General features: G+C 45.0%; 1 protein-coding gene across 2 annotated transcripts; it reads right to left on the bottom strand.

The window, feature by feature from the left end:
- Positions 1–3,185: 3,185 nt before the first annotated feature.
- On the bottom strand, positions 3,186–18,643 carry MTHFSD (methenyltetrahydrofolate synthetase domain containing). Of its 2 annotated transcripts, none has more exons than XM_072872930.1 (8): positions 18,566–18,643; positions 18,279–18,382; positions 16,778–16,891; positions 15,913–16,026; positions 13,738–13,828; positions 12,750–12,862; positions 12,412–12,537; positions 3,186–4,201 (listed from the first exon to the last, which is right to left on the bottom strand). In XM_072872930.1, exons 1-8 carry the CDS (start codon positions 18,591–18,593, stop codon positions 3,686–3,688), a joined length of 1,206 nt encoding a protein of 401 aa, XP_072729031.1. In that variant the 5' UTR covers positions 18,594–18,643; the 3' UTR covers positions 3,186–3,685. The 2 variants fall into 2 exon arrangements, with proteins under 2 accessions (XP_072729031.1, XP_072729030.1); XM_072872929.1 differs by lacking the exon at positions 16,778–16,891 and adding an exon at positions 16,618–16,731.
- Positions 18,644–23,980: the final 5,337 nt, after the last annotated feature.

Here is a 23,980-nt window from a genome sequence, read left to right as displayed (position 1 = left end):
GTAAGGGCTGGTATCTACCTGAGATGAGGCTTGTCTACGTAGACGTAGCCTAGTTCAACCTACGTGCTAACAGCAAGGCCACAACTACAACAGGTACGAAATGAAGAATTATTGCTTGAGTAAAGGTTCTCATCTTTAAAGCCTGTTAATTCAGACTGTAAATTCTTCAGAGCACGGACTTTATGGTTTGATTGTCAGTAAAATATCTTGCAGTTTTGGTCTGGGCCAAAGTAAAACATAAGCAGGCTTCAGTTCCTTGAGTTTCATTATGAGATCAGAGTCTGAGGATTCACTAAAATGTATTTCATTTCAGAGTTTTGTGGATTTAGAGAAAAGTCTAAGTGACTCATGTATAACCGATGTCTTCCTGAGCATACAGAGAGCCTGAAACAATAGATCTAAGAGATGCAGACTGCCCCATTCACTTTTTCTTCAAAATCCGCTGTTTCCTCAAGTAGGAACTTGGTCAGCCCACAAGAAAAAATCCACATCATACAGCTAAAGACACCAGAAAGCCATGTAGGCGTGTGCCTTGGGCAGTCTTGCATTATTTAATTAAATAGCAATTTAGCATCTTGCATTGAAATGTCTTTTAGCTAAAGATGAGCAACTTCCCAAGCAGCAGCAAGGGCCCCATCCTCATCACTGCTTCCCTTGCTGTCCAAGACAGAAATTGCATCGACTTCAGAGTGCGCAGGCTCAAACTCCTGCTGTGTTGGTACAGGACGCATTTCAGAAAGCATGAGCTATACCCTCCTCCTCACAGGTAAGCTTATAGAACAGCTTTGCTGCAAGTCACGCTGCTTTTTTGTGGAATGTACTCAAGCCCTTGTTTTTCCCGTGGGAATCCTATAGCAACCCAAAGGTGATTTCTGAGGACTACTGTTTTGCCTCCATGTAACCCCCTACTACTAAACCTCTGCAGAAGCCCTGAACCCTGGTGAGCCATCTGCAACTTCAGGCTCTATTTTCAGCTGCTGCCTGTACTAGTTCCTTCCCTGCAGGTTGTTGCTCTTGAAGCAGAGATGACAGAAATGAACTTGTACCTGTGCTTCAGTTGCTACTGATTCGCTGAAGCTGCTGGTGCAGATGGGTTTGCAACAGGCTGCCAAACTCTGACCTGGAGCAGCTGCTACCTTGAATTAAAAACACACTTTAATGACTTAGGCCCAAAAGACCTTGCCATTTATTAATAACCTGGATCAAAAATGACTGCTTAAGTTGGAAAAAACAATTATCATAACATCAACATCATTTCAGTCCCTTCAAAATGCTAATGAATGGTCCATTAGCTTAAGCTTATAGTAATTATTTTTCTTCTCTGAGCCTAACTACAGTTACATACCTCTGTCTACTTAACATCTTCTCCGTAGCATGGTTTGGACTGTTAATTGCCTATTGGGAAAGTAACAAGAGTTATTAGGTAGTACTGTGAAATGTGGCCTCACAATACAGGACAGAAAAAAGCGACAGGCTGGAAGAGAACTGCAGAGATCTGCCCACCCAGATATCGACCTAGCACAGCTCACCCTGTGGGTTACATGCAGAACCACAACTGCAAACAGAAAACCATGTAGACATGTTTGTCCAAACAAAACTGGCCACTGACTGCATACGGTGTTGAGAGCAACGCAAGCAAACGTAACACATTTACGTATCACATAACATGTAAATGTATCTGCACTGAAACTTCAGATGTTAAGAAAGGAAATAAGGTAGAGGATGACGTTCCCACAAATTTGACCAGAGAAGGCTGGTTCAATCTGTAATGCAACAGGGGAAGTTTGAGATGCTGGAAGTTTTCATTGGCAGAATAACTGCTTTTTAACTGCTAACGTCACCTAGGCATCTTCACCAAAGCAAGCAGTATTGCAAGAGTCAAAAAGAACATCAAATGATCATGTTACTTAATTTGCCATCATTTGGAAGGGGAAGGCAGTGATGTATAATTATTTTTTTGCTTTTCTTTCCTCTTTCTAAGCTCATGATGTAATGAGTATGTTTAAGTAGTAACATAACCCCTGACTCTTACCCTTGAAGTGCACAACTGCTGAAACAAGACGCAGAGGACTCCTCAGTGCTTATGTTTTAATTCAGACTAAGTGATACTGAAAATAATTTTGAGCTGGAGAAAAAGAGAGCATTTTAGAGCATGGCACTATTTTTTTTCATAAACCTTTCCTTTGTTGACCTTACAAGAAGTTGAAGCAATGCTTTCCTTGAGCCCCTCTTTACAGAGTACATGATAACGATGCAAACTTTTTATTTAATACTGTACGAAATGTCTGACCCTTGAGGCATAACAACATGCTTAAAATATACTTAACAGTACCCTCTGGCTAAAAAAAGTTTCCAACTCATACTTAAAAAAATATCCACTTAGATGCTTACTTTGACTATGTGCCCAGCATCAATGGCAAGAGTGCTTCTGTTTAGAAAGGATGGTTCAGCCAAAATTCAACTTGTTTTTCAGGAATCGGAAACCGAAGAAAAAAAAAATTGTAATAAAAACCATACCAAATAAATCATCATTCTCCTTTACACCGTAAGTGAATGTTCATATGTTTGCAAATCTTACTGTTCAAGCTAATACTTGATAGCACTTTCACAATGAAACGTTGCCAGTGCTGCTGCCTAACCCTCATCACTGTCTGACGTTGTGGGTGCAGGAAGACCACACTGGTGGTGACAATGGCACAGCAGGAACAGGCTCTGTTACTATCTCCAGTAACTTTTCGAACAACTCCATACCAGACTAGACACCCACAAGTTTTGACCGCGGTCTGTCTGCTTTTCGTTTCCACTACAATGATTAATATTAACGTACTTTCACAGAGGCAATGGAATCACACCAAATTATAAGAGACATGACAATCAGGAAAACCATCTATTTTGTAATTATCTGCATCCATGAAAAAGGCACCTGAAGTATTTTGGGGAAAAGCAGAGGAGAAAACTGGCCTTCACTTTCCTCTGCCAGACTGAACTAAGAAATGTAAGGTTTACAAAGGGCTGAATTAACAAAACAAAGCCGAGAAAGGGGCCACCATCTCTTCCACATGATGGTAATAGCTATTGCTAGAACTCAGTGGCTGAGCCAGTGTTTCCACAGCCATTCTTCAAGAGCACAAAAAGAGAAGTCTCTCCCCCCAGCCATTTTTATGAAAAATATGCTGAAAACTCCCAACAGGCAAAACCCATTTTTTAGTAAGCAGAATTGTAACTCTTAAGACAGATTTTCTGCAGCTGGCTTTCAAGCTCACAAGTACAGATTTGCAGGTACAACCTTTAGATAACAGAACATAACCACCTCGCTACATGTGGCTGCACACAGCTACCAAGGGGCAGGTTTTTGATCCAGGTCTAACAAACATACACACCGAACAGCAAATCAACCCCCGGCCGATGAAAAACAAATACACGAAGTGTGGGTACTTTGTGGATAACCATTTAGAGAAATGGCCCCTCTGTCATCTGTCTTGACAAATACACTTTGCGTGTACGACTGCAGGGATGAGGCAGGCAAGTCAGCTGTGAGATGTATGCCTCATTTATCTGGAAAGTTGGCTTCGCACTTTGTTGTTTAGCCTGCAGAAATCAGAGGATATACTAATATCCTTGAAAACTTAGGTTGGCTTCTCACAAAACAATGAAAACATGCCTGTTTTTTTTCCTCTATTCATATTCATTTCTGACTATTGATTTCTACTTGCCCTTTGTTTCTCTGATTCTTGGCCAGCTCAACTCGCAAAGTATTACCCCTGAGGCTCAAGCCTTTCAAAGAGGATACAGCACTCTCTGCGGTTGCTTTATCCTTGTAATCGAGAAAAGCCCTGTGCTGCACTCCTTGCCAATTCAGTCGTAAAGGAGTTGCATGGAATTCCCTTAAAGCACATTTCAGCTCGCTCACTCTTACGCTGGGAGGTATGTTCCCCACATACACAGTAGTAATCATGCCAGATCCCTCTAATCTGGGACTTAAAGAACCACTTTCAACATAATGTTGTCCTATTTGAGCCGAGCCCATTGCAGCCTGCGGTCTTGTATTTTCAGCCATCGCCTTCTCATTTAACGCTGCTGGTGTGTTGGCATTTGCCAAGTCTGAGTGTTCATCTTGGAGGGTAACATCCTTGCCAGCCTGCTTCTCTCTGTATCGAAGACTCTTTAGGATGGGGATTTTTTCCAGCATCTCATAGCTGACCTAAAAAGGAGGAAGACAGATACAATTACGAGATTTCTCTCCTTCCAGAAAAAGGAGAAGACCATCAGGACCTATTTGTGCCATAAAAAGAGAGGAACTTTATTATATTGCTACCATTCAGAGTGCCAGAGCATTCAAAATGTTACTAATTACTGGCCCGATTCTGAAGTTGCTCCCTAAATACACACTGCAGGACAAAAATAAACATTAGTGACTCTTTAAGCCAGCAGCACAATGTAGATCCAGCAGGAAAATCAAAACCAAACTCAGAACTATTCGATTTTGACATTTATTTATCAGGGTGCTTTTAGATTCGCATTCTCATTGTTATCCCTTAATATTTGCTTTGACCGAGGGCCTGTGCTCCTGCTCTGGCAGAATCTTACATGCCTACAATTCATCAGACCATCAGGCACTTTCATTCTGCAGACCTCCTCGCGCTCTTTTCCCCCAAAACAGGATATCCCGTAGGCTGGGTCGTACAATGGGGAGGGACAATGGTGTTAAGTTTGCAGCTGGGGAGCATGCCTCGTAGCAGCGCTCCTATGAGTGTGGGCCCAGCCAGAGGCACGTTCTCTGGTTGTGGCACATCACCACAGCCTCCTTCTTGTCATCTGACCTCACACACCACCCACAGCTACTCATCAGATCCCACACCAGTCCACTGGGTTGGATCGCAGAACGGAAGAGCGCCCGGACACTATACTTCAAAACTGTGAACCCTCTATCCCCCCCATCCATCCCCAGTTCATAAGCAGCTTTTTCTGGAAGGGCTCTTCCTCTCAACAGCTGAACCCTATCCATCTCAGGCATGAGATGCCCCAGGCTGCACTCAGTGACTGGCAGGAAACACAGTGGTTCCCTAGCTAATGTGGTCTAGCTCTTGGCTTGCAGACTGCAGTTGGAAGGAGGAATAATTCGTACTTGGCTGCTGGACAAGCAGAATATCCATCAACACAAGATCCAATTCTTAAATTTAGGGAGCAAAACAGAGCCTAGGGAAGTGATGCCTGAGCTAGCAGAGACCCGTGCTAGTAGCCCACACAGTGTGAGCAAGATACTCTAGCAGGGTACTGCACCCAATCTTATGAGCCACTACTCCTCAGCAGGCTGTACTGGACTAGCACCAGCATATCCTGGCTGGAATATGCCTGCCCAGCTCAGATCTCTCTCACCTCAGAGCCCCTGAATTCCTAGTTCTACAATTACAGTCAGAGTGAGTTTGGATCTGGCTGCACCACATAGTCTAAAATTTACAGTTCCCTAGGGAGAGTAGCCCAGCTCTGAAGTGACTCGAGTAAAATCAAAGACAGGGTGAGGGCAATGTTAGGTTTAGGTAACAGGAAAGCCAGTCAACAGAAGTCTCAAATGTTCCCAGGGCTCCTCTTCTGAGGAGCAAACAAGCAAGTTTTATTTCAGGCTGAAATTAAATAAAAATATAATTTACATAAAGCTTGTCCTAGCTCAATCTTGTTAATGTAATATCAAACAGCAGAATAGGACTAACCAGTATGGGCAGAGGCCACCTCCATTCTGCCACACTGCAGACCAAGAGTCAAGGTGTTTGGGATCAGGCCCTTTAAACAAGCAAACTCTATGACCGAGAACAATTTCTGAACAAATCTGGCCTGATCTGGCAGCCAGTACAGAGAGGCAAGGACTTCCTCTGGGGCTCTGGGATCCTCCGCACTCTGAAAGGTACATGCCATTTTCAGATTTTGAAGAGTTATTGCTCTGTGGATTCTTGGACTGATTTGTTTTTCTCAGCCAAGAACTCAGGCTGCTGTGTTTGACAGCAAACTCCCCTTCCCTGGGCGATACAACATCAAACCAATGGCTGAAGCCATCTTACTTTGTTTTTACTGGCTAACAATTAGGAACATTTGTTGTCTTCTGTCAAATTTCTGTGAAATGTAAGCTCTATGCTAATTAAACCAAACAGGAAAAACATTTTTCTATTCTCATGCAACTAATCACTCCTGAGCCCAAAGCACAACCTCAACCTCTTACCAAGTGTATGTACAAGTTCCTTTCACCCTGAAATTAAACTCAGTTCCCAAGGCATGGACTGGGTGTTTAGTTAGAAAGATCAATGCTACCAAGGGCAAACCCTCACCACTTTGTAAATTAACAGAATCAAAGAGATGGGTACTGAGAGGACGATCTCTGGAACTCCCAGTCTTTCAAGGACAAATCGAGGAGAGGAGTTAGATAATCCAAGGGCCAGCATACTCTCTGAGACTTCCACTGGCCAGGCTTCAACATGGCCTCTCCTCTCACTAGAGTGACCAGTAGTTTTTGGCATCTGACAGGAGCTCTTTGAGCTACCGTTTCAGGGTCCCTGCAAACTCAGGAAGATGTAGTTACAGCAGCATATACATCTTCGTAAGGGCTATGAACTAGTTTTATAGAAAACCTGAAGCTCTTCTCATCAAACATCACCCCACGAGGCAAACCTAGCATTACCTTAAATTCCACCCTCTGTAGAGGTAACAGTACCAAAGCAACACGGGCAGTGGATGTGGCACTCAGATTTGTTTGTAATAGAAAACACTCTGTAAAAAACCTGCATTAGACAAGTTCTGACACTGTCAACTGACATCCTTCTGCCACAAGAGAGACAGAGGATTTACCTTAAGAGTTGTTTCCCTGGGGTCTAGGAGAACTTTTCAGCTGGGCCAAAGCTTTCAAATCCTTCCCTATTTTCCCCCACTTTTATGTCAAGGAAAGGCAGAAACTCAGTTTGGGATTTCAGAGTTTCAATTCAACAAACTAATTCACTACCTTTTTTGGGGTGTAGGGGGTGAGAGCCAAAAGGGCAAAGGGTGCAGTGGGTGGCAGAGGAGAGGAAAAAGCTTGCCCTGCTCTGTTGCAAAATAGCAAACAAAAGAACTCTGTGGTAGTACAATGTGTTGCTAATTACGATCATGCAAAAAGTTTCTTTTGTCTTGCGAGCTGTGGAGGATTGCAATGATTTATTTCCATGTGGAGAGAGGCCAACGATATTCCTCCTCTCCTTCAAACAAGCTGCACGTTTCTTGGTCCTGTGCCGGCTGGTCACTCCTCCCTAGCCTTGCCTACTGCTTTAGGCTAAGCCAGGATGCAGGGGACTTGGGTTCTACCCCACATCTGGTTCTTGCAGTTATGCGGACCTGGGCAGCCCCAGTGGCAGAAGCTTCTTCCCTTGCTCTCCCCATCCCTATAAAGTCAAGGCCAAACCATTTATTGATGTTTGTAAACTTTGTATTGAGTGTTGGGATTTAGCTAAATGATTGGCTTTGGCAGTGAAGCCAGCTGAAGAAGTTTCCCATTATCCCTTGACCACCAATTCCCAGGCCAGTTCCATACTTCAGCCCTCTGGGGTTGGCCAACAGAAGTGCTTGTGGGTCTGCGCTATAAACTCAGTAACTTAAGTGATTCAGGTTAAAAATAACTCCACCAAAGGCAATTAATCATTTAACAATCCTGCCTACTCCCTGCCATAGCTGGGAGAGCCTTGGGGAAAGAGGACAGCAGGGTAGATGAATTCTTCTGGCACACAATTACCGGGCTATGGGAAAGGAGCTGAGAAGGGAAATGTGGCCCCTTTCTGACAGAAACCTGAAGAAAACAGAGTCTTGGATGCTGACTGCCAATAAAAATCTCCCAGCACTTAACACTGAGCATCCACTCTTATGACACCTGGTTTGGTCCCAAAACAACGTAGTGGCAGATGGACTTCTGCAACGTCTCTGCTGGAACATCAGGGCTCTCTTCAACCTCTGTTATTCCAGAACAGTGAACGTAGCCACTTTCAATATTTTGCTGGGGAAAATGAAAGATGTGTTTGTCCTCTGACAGAATGAGTAATGCTGACCCCTGATACAGTGCGGGCCAAGCCAAACACCACTTTGATTTCCCTGGCAGCAGAGCGGTGCAGTTCTGATGTACGGCAGATGAGGGAAGGACAGCTATAGATTGGAGAGCATGCTAGGTATGCTATTTAATTCTGCTTCACACAGCTACCCATCCGCACACACCAACTGATATAAGAACACGTGGCTCAAGACGGAGACAGGTGATGCTGCTGCCTTGCCCTGCTGTGGAAGGCTGCAAACACGACCAAACAATCTTTAGTACAGCAGATCCACCAGCCCTTCCAAGTATTGAGGCTGGTAGGCAGAAGGTGTTCGAAAGATTAATCTTTGCCCACCCTGAGAGGTGTCTGACCCTAGACTCCTCATAAAGACCTGCAGGACAGAGCCTGCTTCTCGTGTTGTCTCCTTAATCAGCTGCTTGTTTCAAGGAGCACTGAACTCACAGGAGTTTAAAGCACAGACAAAGCCAAGACAGCTAGGACGAGCCAGCACAGCCGAACATTTTATCATTCATTTGCACAAAATGTCCAAATATGTGCACGCAATCCGAGGGCATATTTCTGGGAGCTGGCAGCCCGTGAAGTCTGCTAGCGTCCCTCAGGATAAACTTATGCAACCAACATTTGGAATCCATCAGCAAAAATTGATTCCACGGACTCTGCAGCAAGGGTCAGATTTGCAAAGGTGTTGAGATGTTTAACCATGCATGGAAGCATGCCCCGCTCACGCTATCCCTCCAAAAAACAAAATAAAACAAACCTTGGCTAAACTGACAGCAATTTTCTTCTGATGGCAACACTGTGTCCCTGCTGAAGGTTTTGCCAGCTTCAATGTGTGAACTTTTTGAGCTTTAAAACAACATAATTTTACTTTCCAAATATTCTATCACAGACCCAAATCAAAAGCTGTTTGTTGTCAGATAGCTTCCATCTCTGCCCCTGTGTACTAAACTCTCTCAACATTAGACCCAGGGATTTCCCCCCAGTTCATTTCATTTTGGGAAAAAAATCTTTTCCTACTTCTACAAAATTCTCAGCAAAAGAATGATTAAAGAAACAGAAGGAAATGCTTGCGAGAATCTAGTGATTTTTCCACCAACTACTCTCATTTCCCTCTTCATGACCCCAAATATTTTAATTGGTCTGTATAGTTTCAATTTAAAATAAGCACAGCACAAATAACTTCATAATTGTGACAAATATAATAGACAGTGTCACAGATAAAGATCACAGCTACCCATACAAAATACTAAATGAGAAAGTAAGTCGTTTCATGAATTTAGAGCTCCCAGAAACAATGGGTTAGATTTTCAAGACAGATGATGCCAAATAATTCTCCACTGGCATCCAAATAAAGTTTTCCAGAGCGCTCAGCTCTTAGCAGCTCTTGCTGTCCTCCAAGAGCACATACTGATTTCTCAAAACCCTGAACTCAGATGCAGAAAACTTACCCATATACACACTCCAGTACTGCCTTTGTATTTAGAAGTGTTTCTAGAGTGCCTAGCACAGATACTGGTAATGCTTCTTTGGTATTAATAATATTGTAGCTCTTACACTTCCTTGGAAGTCTTTAAATCAGCATTTCTGTGACAAAAATCACACCAAGTAATTCACATCTTCCTCTTTGGAAAAACATACTACCTCGATGGCAAGAAATAGCTCAGCTGGAAATTCTGCACTGAGAAGAACTAAAAAGGAGGCAACTGAGGGCAAGTCATGCCAATTACCCCAAGAATCGAATCATTTACTCACAGAGGAACACCTATTTACCCCATCCCCATATCTGACACACTACTTCCTTCCCACACAGCATGCAACAAACAAAAACACTCCAGGAAAATACTTTGAGCACAGAAATCTAGCCTGGAGACATGCATTTTGTTTGCTGCATAAGTACCTTCTTACCTCTTTCAGCTGAAAACAGAGTGTATGTATTAATGGCTATTTATCCTAACAGCTTCAGGAAAGCATGTCCTTTACAACAATGTTTAGCTGTAATCCCATGTTTGCAAACACCTTTAATTTAAGCTCTTAAATCATTGTCTTGGCTTGGTCCAGCCATGTTCCTGAAGGATTAAGGTTTTGCAACATATTTTACACATCACACATCTTAACAATAAAGTTAAGCTACTTTCTGTTGACAAAACACCATATTTAGAAGTGGGTTATTTATTTACTCACTACCTCTTGGTTCATTTAGTTTTGCTTCAAGGAACAGGAATGCACCAGTAAAGCCAGGATTTGAAGGAGAAAAGGATGTAGAAAAAAGGATGTAGAAACAGCCAGGAAGAGTCAAAGGACAAACACTTAAATAGCCTGTATCAAATCCTGCATTTTTAACACCCTGTCGATTAACTAGACCTCCCAGCTCCAAGACCCTCTGTGCAAGGGTTGATCATACAGTTACCACCACAACTACAAACAAAACATACACAAGTGGTTCAGCTCCCTGTGAAAGAACATAATGCTAACTTCTTTCTTCTTCATATAGATACAACACTCTGTTCTTGTCCCAGAACAACAGAAATGTAATGATTATCCCTGCTCTGGATAGTGTTCTCCAATATTCTTATCTAATCAACATATGCTCTGAAGAACAGCCAAAAGCAGTTTTAGGGGTTAAATCAACATTCAAGTATTCAAATAAATGCTCAATCATGTAACGTGCTCCGTTCTCAGTGAAAGATGTAGAAAATTCAGCGAGAGCTGTATTTTTCAGACAACACCACTAATGTAGAGATTACTATAGGAAAATAGTTTCACTGTCTCATGCAAAATAGCTAAAAGGAATGTGGTGCAAGCTTTAGATATGACTCTGCTGAGCATCTCCTCATGCTTTAGACACAAGCACAAAGGAGCCGTGGCAAATACTTCATCAGTTTATGAAGTGCGTATTATAACACTGATCTTGATTTTTTCTCTAAAAAGCAAAGAGATGCAAAGGTAACATGGAATTTGACACATCGCTTGGGACTGACTGACTTTTCATGAGTGGCAAAAATCTCAAAAAAATTCAACAGCCCCTGCAAGAGACTGTTCTCCAGACCTTTGGAAAATCTTGCTGCTAAAGGGAATCAGACAGGAAAAAAAGAAAAAAGTGTTAGCAAGGTCACTTACTGAGACTGAAGTCCAACACTAAGACAGACAGACTGTGATCAAAAGTATGTTGGCAAGACGGATGGAGCACAAGGGGTAGGCCCTCAAAACAATCACATTCAATAATATCCTAAAAAAATTGTGATTCAAAAATAATTCAATGGAAAAAATGCACTGGTACAGGCAGAGCTTTTATTTATTTATTTATAACCTCAAATCCTCCACCACAGGCAGGGTAAAATACTCTCCCACCATAGGAATAAAAATAGCACTGGCTAGAATTGTTTGTTGTAGATACATTACCTTAACAAATTTAACTCTTTTGGCTGGTTGGCAAGTGCTTAACAAACAACTCTTGATTTCCCCAGAAGTATTCACTAATAATTCCTCAGTGGTTTCTACAAGACATGGGTATACAATTCCTCATTTCAGTGTTCCTACTGTTACTCAATCATGCGGGATTGCGTCTGCTCCCTGACTGGATGATTTTAGGAATGAAAATCTAATGACAAAAAAAAGTTTTCCCAGCATGAACTTCCAGTAAAACAATTCACTAAATGCTTTTCTGAAACCATTTGTGAAGCTGCTAAAGTTTCTGACAATCTTGCGGGGAGAGGCCAAACCCATAAATCAGTATTTATCAATAAATAATGATTCATGATGTAATGCAGTATAAAGTCACTATTCCTGCAACTGAAAATGAGCTCCAGCCACAAATTCATCTGTCCTTTGAAAGTTAATCCCATACATCCACTACGTAAACAGCAATGTACCAGCCACCAGGTCACGCTTTCCTTTCACAACCAGAGCAGCACATATTTCACCCATTCCACTCGGCCTAATGCCATAAAGTTCTCTCTACGGTCCTGTCTCCAGAAAACGAAGAGAGCCAGTTTCAGTGAGCACTGAGGAATAAAACACACAAGGTGGAGAAGCCCCTCAGCTTACATAGACTATTATACTGCAAACAACAAGAAACCATGTCTATCTCAAAAATCCACGAACGATGTTTCCAGTGACTCTCAATCTATAATCCATTTGATACCGCAACCTCACCTTCAATAATGTATTTCTCCTCCTCACCATTACCACTTAAAAAAACGCTTAACACATATGCTGTTGTTTTGTTTCATCTGACAAACATATTTGCTCCTTTTCCAAGTACTTCTAATACAACAAATGTGTTTATATGTAAAAATGAGGGACTTAACAGAATGGCAGTACCAGTAAACCACCGTTAGCAGAGGTAACTTGCCTTATGCCATATTATTCCCTGAGGTTTTGGTCGTTCGCAATTAGTCTTAATAGTTCTTGTTGGAGTGAGTATATAATCCACAGTTAAATCATGATCATCAAGAATCTCTTCCGCTATGTCAACCACCTACGAGGAACAAGATTTGGTAAACAGTTAAAAGCAAATTCACTAAAATTGCGCACCATTCCTGATGTCTCGCAACATATGAACATCTGTCAATGACAGAGGAAACACAGTAAAGATGCTACACCAACATCGTTCCAAGTCTCTTCTTCAGACACACCATTCAGTATCACACAGTTCTGACTCGTCGCTTGAGAGTGAATATTTTAACTTACCTGGCAGTCATGCACAATCGTAATTACAGGTGTATCTGCCTGCACTGCACCCATTGACACCATCATTGCATATTCCATGTCTGCATAACCTTCCCCTTTTCCAATTCTCCAGCCTGAAACACACAAAAGCAAACAGTGATAGTAAACACAGAAAGAGCAGAATGGAAAGGCTGGTAACTGTCAAAAGCATGCAATTAAACTAAGCAGTCTGCAACAGATAAACCAAGCAGAGAGTTGTAACTTGGGAAAAAATCAGATCAGCGTCTCTCAGAGAATGCAACTTTTCTTGTAATCAGCACTGTAATTAAAATAAAATATTAGTTTCAATGAACTTCTAAAGGATCCCAGGAGCCTCCCATTCAGAATAAACCAAATTTAGCCCAATTCAGTTAGCATAGAAGCCTATTTACCCATTGTAATTAGAACCCTCTATTCATGTCAAACATAGGTTAATTTCATGTGCGTAAAGAGGAGTCTGGGTCACACGCAAAGAGCATGTTATTTTTAGGCAATGGATAAAGTCAGTGGAAAATTTTTCACCACCAGCAGGTCTTCAAAATACTAGAAAATGCAAAATCTGATCCCCAAACAGGTACTGAATCAGCAGCTGTAACACATGTCTTTTCACACACGCTGTGAGAGCAGAGCAGATCCTCTGAACAGGGAGCCCTTCGATTCTTTTAAAAGAAAAAAAAAATTGCTTGCCTGAATAGTTCTACTGAAGGCCAAAACACTGGCCTGCATGCTCTAAACCACACTGCTGTCTGCCCACTAAGTCCTGGTGGCATTGTTGTGAAGCAGGCATTGATTCTTCTTGATTGGATTAGGATCAGTGACTTGTCATACAGAAGAGACAGAACTCAAGACCATAATTCAGTTCCAAAGATACGTTCAGGTCTGCCAAAAGGAACACATAGCGTAGCCTACTGACACGGTGAATTGTGACTTAAGACCCTCCTTCTGAGAAGCTTACAAGGCTTTATCTTACCTTTTTCAGAGACAGCCACTGATCCTACAACAACCAAGTCAACTCGTGCTTTTCCATCAAGACCTACAGGCACACTGTATTCTTTGATACCCTGCAAGAAAAAACATAATTTTTGGATCGCAGAGTGCAGTCTTCCAACCAGTGAGGCAGAAATCCAGAATATTTTGACAAATCCAAGTAACTCCCCACGTTTCAAAGTGTTTCTTCCATGTATAGCCAAGCTGTACATGTCTGGAAAGTTATCCTCTAGGGAATCCTAGAATACATTCCCTACTACAGTGACGAGAAGTTTGGCACACTTCAGCGAGAGCGAAGGGAGGTGGGCACTTTTCTAAGCAAGGTTACTTATTTAGGATCAAAAACTCGTATTTTGAAACCCTTTCTTGGACATCCATTTCTAAAAATGAGGGCAAATGACACTTGCTACCGTACTACTACTACTAACTGAAAGTCATAATATGTAAATTCATGCGCATAAGGAATATCAGAGCACTACAAATTCTTAAATTAATTCTCACAAAGTTAATTTAGACACAGACAGCTACAGCATAAAGATATTAAGTGGCTTGTCTGAAGTCACACAAAATGCTTTACTGAAGCACAACCAGGTACATAAGCTGGATCACTCTCCATTTGACACTGCACCCGTTGCACTGCCAGTTTTCTCCACAGCTGTATGTTTAAAAGCACCTTCCAAAGCTGCCTACCTGTTCCCTGAGACTACATTCCTCAACACTTTGGTGCGTGATCATCATTCGGGATGTGCCACTGCAAAGCTAAGCTATCTTTACCGTAACCTTCTAAGTCACTAATGAACAGAAAAACACAGTTCTGGCAAGTGGAAAGAAAAACTTTACATAGTCCTGTCATCCTTTTTTTCTTCCCCTCTCTCCCCCCTCATTCCCACCCACCCCTCTTCAGGCTCCTCTCTAAAGAACAGATCCTAGCAAAATTCCATACAGAGCTGCAGAAATTAAAAATGGTGTTTTCTTGGGCTTTCAAACATCAGAGGTTTAAAACTTTTCAAAAGATATCTTACGATTCATTCACTCTTAATATGCAAGTACAGCATAATGTAAATCCTCCTCACACCAGTTCAACTTTGTGCTAAGTTAATCCCCACAATAAAAAGCCAAATATTTTCTGTGTAGAGCACAAAACTAAAAAGATTAGTCATCTGTGGCTGACTATCAGTAATAATGCTCATTATCCACTTCACAGCAGCGTGGCAAGAATTGTTTGCCCAGTGCTTTGTAAATATAAACTGCTAATAGCATTTATTCATTAGTACGCCTGGTAGGGGGAAAAACCAGACACATGGTGGTAAGATCACAGATCAGATATGAGGCCTGAAGCAGGTCAAGAGAAAGGTCCCTTTCAAAAGTGCTCTTCAACCCTGAAAAGCTTAATTAGTTAATGACTTTAATAGAAGTTCCAACAAAGAAAGTCGCTACTAATTACCATCCATTTACAACCCTCAGTTGTATACAGGATTACTGTAGAACTTCATTGCCTTTAGCAAGACATAAAGAACAAAATAAAACCTATATCGCTGGCCTATCCATTTTGTCCGAGTTACATTTTCATATCAAATAAGGACACATAAAGTAACGCCGGTTTCTCTGCCAAATGACTTTAGCTGTACAGTATGATATTTTAACACCAGAGGGCAGCAACATACCACATTTCCAAAGAAAACTGAACACATTTTTGTACCTCGTTGATGCAAATTGCAGAATTAATGTTTCTTCAGACTTAGGATTCTGAAAGAACTGATCTTTCCTATTTAGTAAAACCTGATATTTTATTGACCAGATTATGCAAAAACTGTAAACACTAAAATATTCCTTATAGGGTTCACTAGCTCAAAACTGCAGAAGAATATAGGAGTACTATTTATTAGAAACCTAAAGATCTAAGGCACCTGGGAAAGTTGCTCATAGTGTTTCAAAAAGCATTCACAAAATATCAATACCATTCTGCTAATAAAATATAGTAAAAAGACTAAATTTCCTCATGATTTAAGTACCGTGGATGTGTACACAAAACCAGGAATAACATACTAGCAGAACAGTATTTCAGGTGGCATCTGGTTTTCCAACTTCTAGTTGGACTATCACAACACAACACTCTTCTACATGTTAATTCAGACCTCCCCCATTCTTCAATTCCTACTTGAGACGTAGCACATATTCGCAGGATCTCCTTAGTTGCACCTGAAGGTGGAACAATCTTATTGAACAGCCCACTTCTCAGACGTGGTGTGGGAACCAACAGAGTCTTCCTTGCCTGTGTAACAAAAGAAGTTACCACATTAAAAGGAGGTGGGCCGCTAAAGAAAAATTTTTATTGTCCCATAGGTCTCCATGTGGTCAATCATCTTATTTGCTATAGAGTAGGTAGCATTGTTGATTGTGTAGTGCTTGTAGATGAATCCACGCCAGTACAGCAAAATTCCAGAAAAGATTTTATTTAAGAAATAGATGGCCAGACATACCTATTGATCTAAAGTGCATGCCCACAAATGAGCTACACATACAAGCTAGTGAACACGCATAGGTCTGAGGTAAGCCTGTCACACATTCATCTTGTGATAAATGTAAGGCAATTTGAGGCAAGGCTACCTTACGTGTTTCAGGGAATACGAATACAATGACGGTGAAACAGCTATTGCTCTGCAGAAACACATTAATTTCCCCAAACCCTACCTGTACCTTTGCTATTTGCCAAAAAGGCAATGACACCCTTACGTGAGCAACCTCATGAGGCTTACAACTCGTAAAGCTCCTGCCAGAGAAACGGCATGCATTGACCATGAGATGCTGCCAAGCACTGCACTCTCTCCTGCTCTCCTCCTCTGGGGTACAAAGGTGCTGTTACCTGCAGCGCAGCTAGCCGAACACCTTCTAGAGGTTTGTCAGGATCCACCTTAATCTCACTTGCTCTGTTGAACACATCCAGCTCTTTAATAGAGCAGCAAGCCTGGTGAGAGCCCTGCATGAAGAAACAAATCAAGAGAGAAAAGAACACGTTCACTTACTTCCAGCGTTAGAAAGCGAGCGTTCTTCTGGGGAGCATCAGGATTTATTTTTACGGTATTGGCAGCTCTGAACTCCTGTAAACCCAGAAGCCTTGTCGCAGCATGGGAAGCACCCTGTTTTCATAAGATATCAGTGCATCACCAAGGAGTTCACAGCAGAGGTGGGAAATTCAAAATCTTTAATCCTATAGAGAGGCTGATTTCCCCAGATTTTAAATATGAGGAACAAACTGCTAATTTTGTGACTTTTTCCACGGGAAACTCTCATGTACTAACAGATGCTGAGTGCTTGACTAGTATCTTGCAGGCCTCAGAAAAAGAGGGGATCCAAGTACACTCACTTTGCCTGACCTCACCCTCATTCACACCTAACTCAAAGCTGGAGATGGAGACCAATTCCCCTTTTTCATCAACGAATACAAATAGATTCCATTAAACACAAGCCATAGTCAGAGACTCTTTTAGATGAAGAGTTTCTGGACAAGGCTCTCTTTGTAAAGAGACTATACTGAACTTAGAAGATTCACTTAGCTGAGTAAGGTGCTCAAGCTTAGCAGAGCACACCCCTTCCCTTGCAATTTCATCTCTGATATCCCCTTGCTTAAGGGCATGATAAAGCCTCAGGCTTCCTCCACCATCTTCAGCACCTATTTTACCTCAGTGCCAAACTAAGGCAGAATATTTCTGCCAGTCCCTTGGGCAAAAGCAGAGCCAATCTCCTAATGCTGCTCATGGGCTAAAACGCCCAACACGCCTCCCCACAATGCTATTTTGGTCATCATTTCTTCAATACATGGCAGATACGTGGCTGCATGGCTTGAGCTTGAATTCAGGCAGGAATACAGGCAGACGGTAAAGTGGTGGCCTGAGTAACTGAACACTTGAAAGTCCTCTTATTTCTTCCTCCCACCCATCAAACTAGGGACACAATGAAGCCAAAGCAGGAGGAAGGGTTCTCCCTCCACTGCCCAGCAACACTTTGCCAGCAACGGCTTGGCCACCATTCCCATTTCAGCAGCACGCTGTATGTTCCTAGCCTAAGTCCTGCAAGATGGGTGACCTCAGGTTTTCATCCCAACGTACCTGCTGAAGACCCTAGGGAGTGAAATCCAGTTCCAAACGCCTCAGTTTCCCTACCCGTAAATATATTTATCTCATTCACAAAGTGGTTTTTGTATCCACTGATTAAAACGCAGCACACACCTGCCACGCCTTGTCAGGTAAAGACAGCTGTGTTTCTTGACTCGCTGGAAGTTATATATGCCTGCTGTTTGCATCGTGAGGTTTTTCAGAGCTCTGCCACCCTCCACCGTCACTCACCAACCGCACGGCCCGCAGGAACGTGCGGCTCACGGCTGCCTGTTCAAGGGCTGCGGCGACCGGTGGGGTGCAGGCAGGGGACCTGTAGGGACCCTGCCGCCCCGCGCTCCGGAGCCCGGCGGGGCCCGAGGCTGGGGGAAGAGGAAGGAAGCGGCCCAGACCCGCAGCCGGGTCGCCGTACCTTGAAGTTGGGGATGCGGCGGTGCACCGGCCGCGGGAAATCGGCCAGGCCGCTGGCCTCGAGGTAGTCCCACACCTTCTCCCGGACGTCCCGCTTGGAGGCACCTGGAGGAGGGCAGAGCTGAGGGCACGGGCGGGCGCCTCACGGGGGAGCGCTGCGACCGCCGCCGGGCCGGGCCGGGCCGGCCCCTCCATCAGCCCAACGGTCGCCCCCAACGGCCGCGCTCGCGCCCCCCCGCCCTGCCGTGACGTAGCCCACCGCCCCGCCCCTCCGCGCGCGCCGCTCACCCGCGCGCAGCCGCACGCCCCCCTCCATGGCGGCGCGACCGGCGGCGGGGAGAGGAGGAGCCTCTGCCTTAGCCCCGCCCCTCCCGCACGCGCCTACGGCAGCGCGGAGGGGCCAAAAAGCCTCGAAGGCGACGCGGCGGTGGAGCGGAGGTGGTGTGTGGTGATGGCGGCCGCGGGGCTGTCCGGGCCGGGGAAGGGCCGCTCTTGACCCGCGGTCGCCTGGGCGAGGAGAGCCCCCGGGGAGGGGGAAGCCTGTTCTCCCGCCCGGGCCCCCTTGTGCAGTGTAAAGGCTGTGAGGGAACCTGGGCCTCATGGAGGGTCCTTTCCTCAGGTGGTCGGGCCTGGTTTGAGGGGCCGGGTGGGAGCGGTGGGTGCTGAGGAGAAGCACTGCTTCACACAGGGTGTGTGCCCGTGGCAGCCTGGGCTCCCTTCTCTGCCTGTCTCTGTTGGCGGGCAGCTTCCAGGCTGTGAAATGGTGCCCTGTAGCAGAGGGCTGCCAGATGTCTTCTTGCCTGGGCTCAGGGCGGCCATGTGAGGGGTCGCGCACCCCAAAGTCTGCAACAGCATCACCAATCTGGGCTCAGGGCAGCCATGCAAGGGGTCGCACACCCCAAAATCTGCAACAGCATCACCGATCTTTCTTAAGTTAAACATGGAAAGGAATATACCATACCGTTAACATTGTGAGAGTGCCTTCCAAGGTTATAGAAATACCATCATCTTTTAATCACCTGGTATAGCTGGGGGGGGAAACACCCCACTTTTCATAAAATAAATTCCCAAATCAATTTTTTTTCCATCTAAAATCAGCCGGTCATGAATAAAGCAATATCTAGCCTTTATGTGGGCTTCCAAGTCTGCCAGCTTTCAGAAAGTACGCTTCTCACTTGCATTTAATAAGATAGTAAGTGGTTTGTTTGCATGATTTATTATTTATAGAATTAATGTATTTGACAATTACTCCAAGAAGAGGGAGGTCGTTGAGAATCCCGACATTCCTGAGCGGAGTGGGATGGAAGGGTCATGGGAACAATGAAACGGAGATTTATTTTAAAGTGTGTCAGGGAAGGGGGGGAAATGGCTTTTGAGTTTGGTTTCTAATCTGCTTGCTTTGGATGGTACCGATACACATCCACCATCGGAGCTGACTGTTGCTCTGCCAACGAAAAAGCAGAACAAATTCGGATGCTCTTCTCAGAATAGTTACAGATGTAGCTGGGCAAATGCAAACGCATTTTCTCTCTGTGGCTGCTGTTGATTTCTGAACTGTTTTTTTCACAGTGCGAATCAAAGGCCAGGACTCCGCTGGGTTCAGGAGACTTTCCCCCTCCAAATATGTGTGTTTTTTCGAACTCAGATTAATATCAACATATCGGGCTGAACGCTGCAGAGCAGCTGCGGTGAGCCTGAGGCTTCACCTTTCCACCGAAGTCCCTCGTAAGCATTCAAAGAAAGTACTTAGAGCCCTGGTTCCGCAATGGGGTGCGTTTAGGAAGAGCCTTTTCACTACCTCGGAGTGCTGCTGGAGCCAGTGGGAATCCATCCAGGCATAATAGACCACCCATGTGGAGCTGAGCCCAAATGTTTGAAGCTCATTCCTCCACTTCCTACTCACGGAAAACTCCCAGCGATTTTGATATCTCTGCGGGGAGTTCAGGATCGGGCCTTTGGTGAGCAATTTACAACCTCTCTGTAATTCGGCATTGCGATTTGCGCTCCTGGGCTGCGAGCGTCAGCGCCGTCCGTCTGTCCGCTGTCACCCAAAATCGCCACGCTGCAGCTCGTGGGACTTGTTTCCGTGCCAACACGTCCTCTTCCTCCTCTCCTTTGAGGAAGGGAAAGCGCGTGAGGTAGCAGCAGTGCTGTTAATTAATACATTAACAATCAAGGGGGGCTGAGATCCTACCGGACCACCTACATCTCCCTCCAGCCTCCATGCAAGACGCTCAGTAAAGCTGTTCCTTACGTGGATTTGGCTTCCAAAAAAGAGGGCCTGAGCTGGCTTTCTGGAAATCGGGGTACTTTGCCTTAAGCGAGTGAGGAGCTTGCTAATAGGTGACGTCTCTTCTGCTGCTTCAATTCTCTGCTTTGATTCTATGGGTCTGAAATTTGCTCCAAATTATTTTTCCAGGGTCTCTTCTATTCACGTGTGCTGCAACCTTTACATTATCTCTAGCAGCCTGATGTGGCTCGTACAGATACCCCTGGAAAGCTTCTCTTTTCAGCAGGAAGCAGACAGGGCCACCAACATCCTTGTAAGTGGAATTAGTCTATTGGAGGTGCCTGAATCACTTCTAATACCCATTTTACCAAACTGAATAAAACACTCTAGTGAAAAAGGTTCAAAAAGGATACCCGGTGTTTCATACAGAAGACAAAAGGCATCTCTTTCTTGAAACACCCACAATTTGTGAAAACACCTAGGAAAAGCAAGTGCCAGATTAATTACAAACCCTGTGAAGAGCACAGAAAGAAACTCCTTGTGCTGCGGGAATCATTTGGCTGAAGTGCAGGCTGAACACACAGGGGCAGCCACGGAAAACGGACGAAATGCACCCGAAGAGGAGTGCTAAACTAGCGATATCGCTCTGCTTGGTTTTCAATAGTGAAAATTTAAAATAGGCTACAGATTTTCAAGGCAACCGTTTTTAATGAGGTTTTCATTCATAGAGCATGTCAGCTAGATATAGAGCATAGAGCATATCATAGTCTTCCGGACCACTGTGAAATGGATTTCCATGTGTGAATAAACAGTGTGTGACCGAATTTTTGTGCTTACAAAATAACCCGGCAAAGGAGGCACATTAGGGCAGGTGGGGCTGGGCCGGGCTGACCTGGTTGAGCCCAGCAACGTCGCGGGCTGCTGGAAAATGGAAAATAGGTGTGGGGTTTGTGCCAGCCCCCTGCAGCCAGCGGCGGGTGCCCTCTCCTGGGGCGGTCACCAGTAAGGATGGAAACTGGTGAACGAGCAGAAAGCCGTGTGCGTTGGTGGGTCTCGGCTGGACTGATGCTGCTGTTTGCATTGCCAAGACGTAGCTTTTCCTGTTCCTTCTTTCCTTCTTCCCACCTTTCTTCCTCTCTTCCTCTCTTTCATGCTCTCCTTCTCTCTTTCTCTCTTTCTCCTTCTTTCCATCTTTCTGTCCTTCTTCCTCTCTTTCTTCCTCTCTTTCTTTGTCTCTTTCTTCCTCTCTTCCCTGCTCTCCTTCTCTCTTTCCTTCTTTCGCGCTCTTTCCTTCTTTCTTCCTCTTTCTCACTCTCTTTCTCTCTTTCCTTCCTGCCGCCTTTCTCTTCTTTCTTTCTCTCTTGTCTTTCTTTCTTTTCTTTCTCTTCTTTCTTTCTTTTCTTTCTTTCTTTCTCTTCTTTCTTTCTTTTCTTTCTTTCTCATCTTTCTCTCCTTTCTCTTCTTTTCCCTCTCTTTCGTCCCACTCTCTCTTTCTTTCCTTCTTTCCTTCCTTCCGTCTCTCTCTCGTTCTTCCTCTCTCTTTCTGCCACTCATGCTTTCCTTCTCTCTTGTTCCCATTCCCCAGTCTCTTTCTCCCTCACACGCTTCCCGCTCTTTCTTTCCCGCCTGCTCACTCCCTTGCCCTCTTTTTCTTCGATCCTGCCTCGTTTCCCCCCCCTCCCCCCCGTTTTCTCCCTCGCCTCCTTTCCCCCCATCTCTCCCTCTCGGCAGCCCTGTCCCCTCTCCTCCTCCCCCGCGCAGCACTCCCGCACAGCCGGGGCGGGCAGCCGCTGCCGGTGCGGTGCCGGCGGGGTGCCGGTGCGGTGCCGGTGGGGCGGTGCAAGCCCCTCGGTCTCCCCTGGGGGGCAGCACACGCCGCGCGGAGCCCCGGGGCGGGCAGGTGAGCGCTGCGCCTGCCGCCGGGGACCGGCCGCCGGGACCGGCCGCGCCGAGCACCCTCCGCCCGCGGCCGCGGGGAGCCGGCGTGGGGAGAGCCCCTGCGGAGGGGAGAGGGTCGGCTCGTCGCTCTCGGCAGATAACGGCTGCGGGGGGCAAGCCGCCGCCTGCCCGCCCGGGGCCCCCTCGGGTAAGGCGCGCGAACGCCGGTGCCGGAGTCCCGCAGAGGAAGGGGGAGAGAAACCCGCCGTGCCCGGGAAGAGGGAGCGTTTCCCCCGCGGCTTTCCTCCCCTGCGTGAAAGGAGCCCTCTCTCCGCGCTCCCCCCGTGGAAGCTGGCTATTTTTCATCACACTGATTTTTTTTTATTATTTTTTTTTCCCTGCCTGCCATTTGAAGTTTGGGCTTTCCCGAGCCCCTTGATTTAAGTCCCTGTTAAGTTCCCAGCTGCAGCAAGCAAAGACCTATTGCTGCTGCTTGGTTTTTTTTCTGTAGAAATTCATCTCGGTAAAGTTGTCAGCCGAGGAGAGGTAAGATTCGATCAAGGTTAATTCTGGAGAGCGTACCAGGCTCCCGGGAAGGGACAGCCGCAGGGGTGGCTTTGGTCAAGCTTTTGCATTTAAGAATTCCTGCCTTTTAAAAAGTTATATTGTTTAAGGAATCCCGTGTGCTTAGGTACGCTAAGAAAACGCCCGAGTTTTTATGAGAAATACGATTTCTTTGAAAACCGAAGATAAAAATGTGAAGTCGTTCTCGAATTATTCCAGGGGGGAAAAAAAAAAGTTTTCTCCATAGTCGTACATTTACATGAAAAAGTATCAGCAGACCTCGCAGAATTTACTGTTGGTTTTCATAAAAAATTCCCCCGGACGTTTGCTCGGTCGATGAAACCCTCCCAGAACATTTTACATTTATTTCCATCAAAATTAAATAACAATTTCGAAGCGTCCGGCGAAACTTTCCAATCAATTTTTCCATCGCAGATCGTTTTTAACCATACCTCCTTGTAGAGGAGCTGCCTCTTAGGTTTTTTTTTCTTGTGGGTTTTTTTTTTTGCCCCGGCTATCGTATAAAATCGTTTCCTTTCTTATTAAGAAAATCTCCGGTAATTAACAGCCCCGCCGAGTTCCCGGGGCCGGAGCCGGCCGCCGTCTCGTCCCCACCGGCCCCGGCTGCAAGCGGGGAAGGGACCCCTCGTACCAGCAGCCAGCAAAAAAAAAAAAAAAGAAAACAACAATCTGACTTTGGGGGAAAAAAAATAATCTTTGTTTAAAGCCTCCCGAAGCCACACAAATTGCAAGGAGGGAAAGGCAGAATTACAGTGTTAGAAACCAAAAGATCACCGCTCCGAAATCAGAGCAGGAGCAGCCCTGCCGAAGTGACAGCTAATTAATTTCAACCTTATCTTGGTCTCTTCGGGCTCGAATCGATTTTGCAGCGACTCTATTTTTTTTTTTTCCTGCCGAGCGGGGAAGGGGGAAATCGCTGTTTCCCACCTTCATTTCCACGCTTCTCCCGGGTGGGACGGGGCAGCTCCCAGCAGTTTTCCCAAGAGTTTACACTTGGTCACCGTGCGTCC

Source organism: Ciconia boyciana, chromosome 9, assembly GCF_034638445.1.
Source record: "Ciconia boyciana chromosome 9, ASM3463844v1, whole genome shotgun sequence".
NCBI classification, from domain to species: Eukaryota; Metazoa; Chordata; class Aves; order Ciconiiformes; family Ciconiidae; genus Ciconia; species Ciconia boyciana.
The sequence above is the reverse complement of the archived record's forward strand: the minus strand, read 5'-3'. Positions and strand labels throughout refer to the sequence as shown.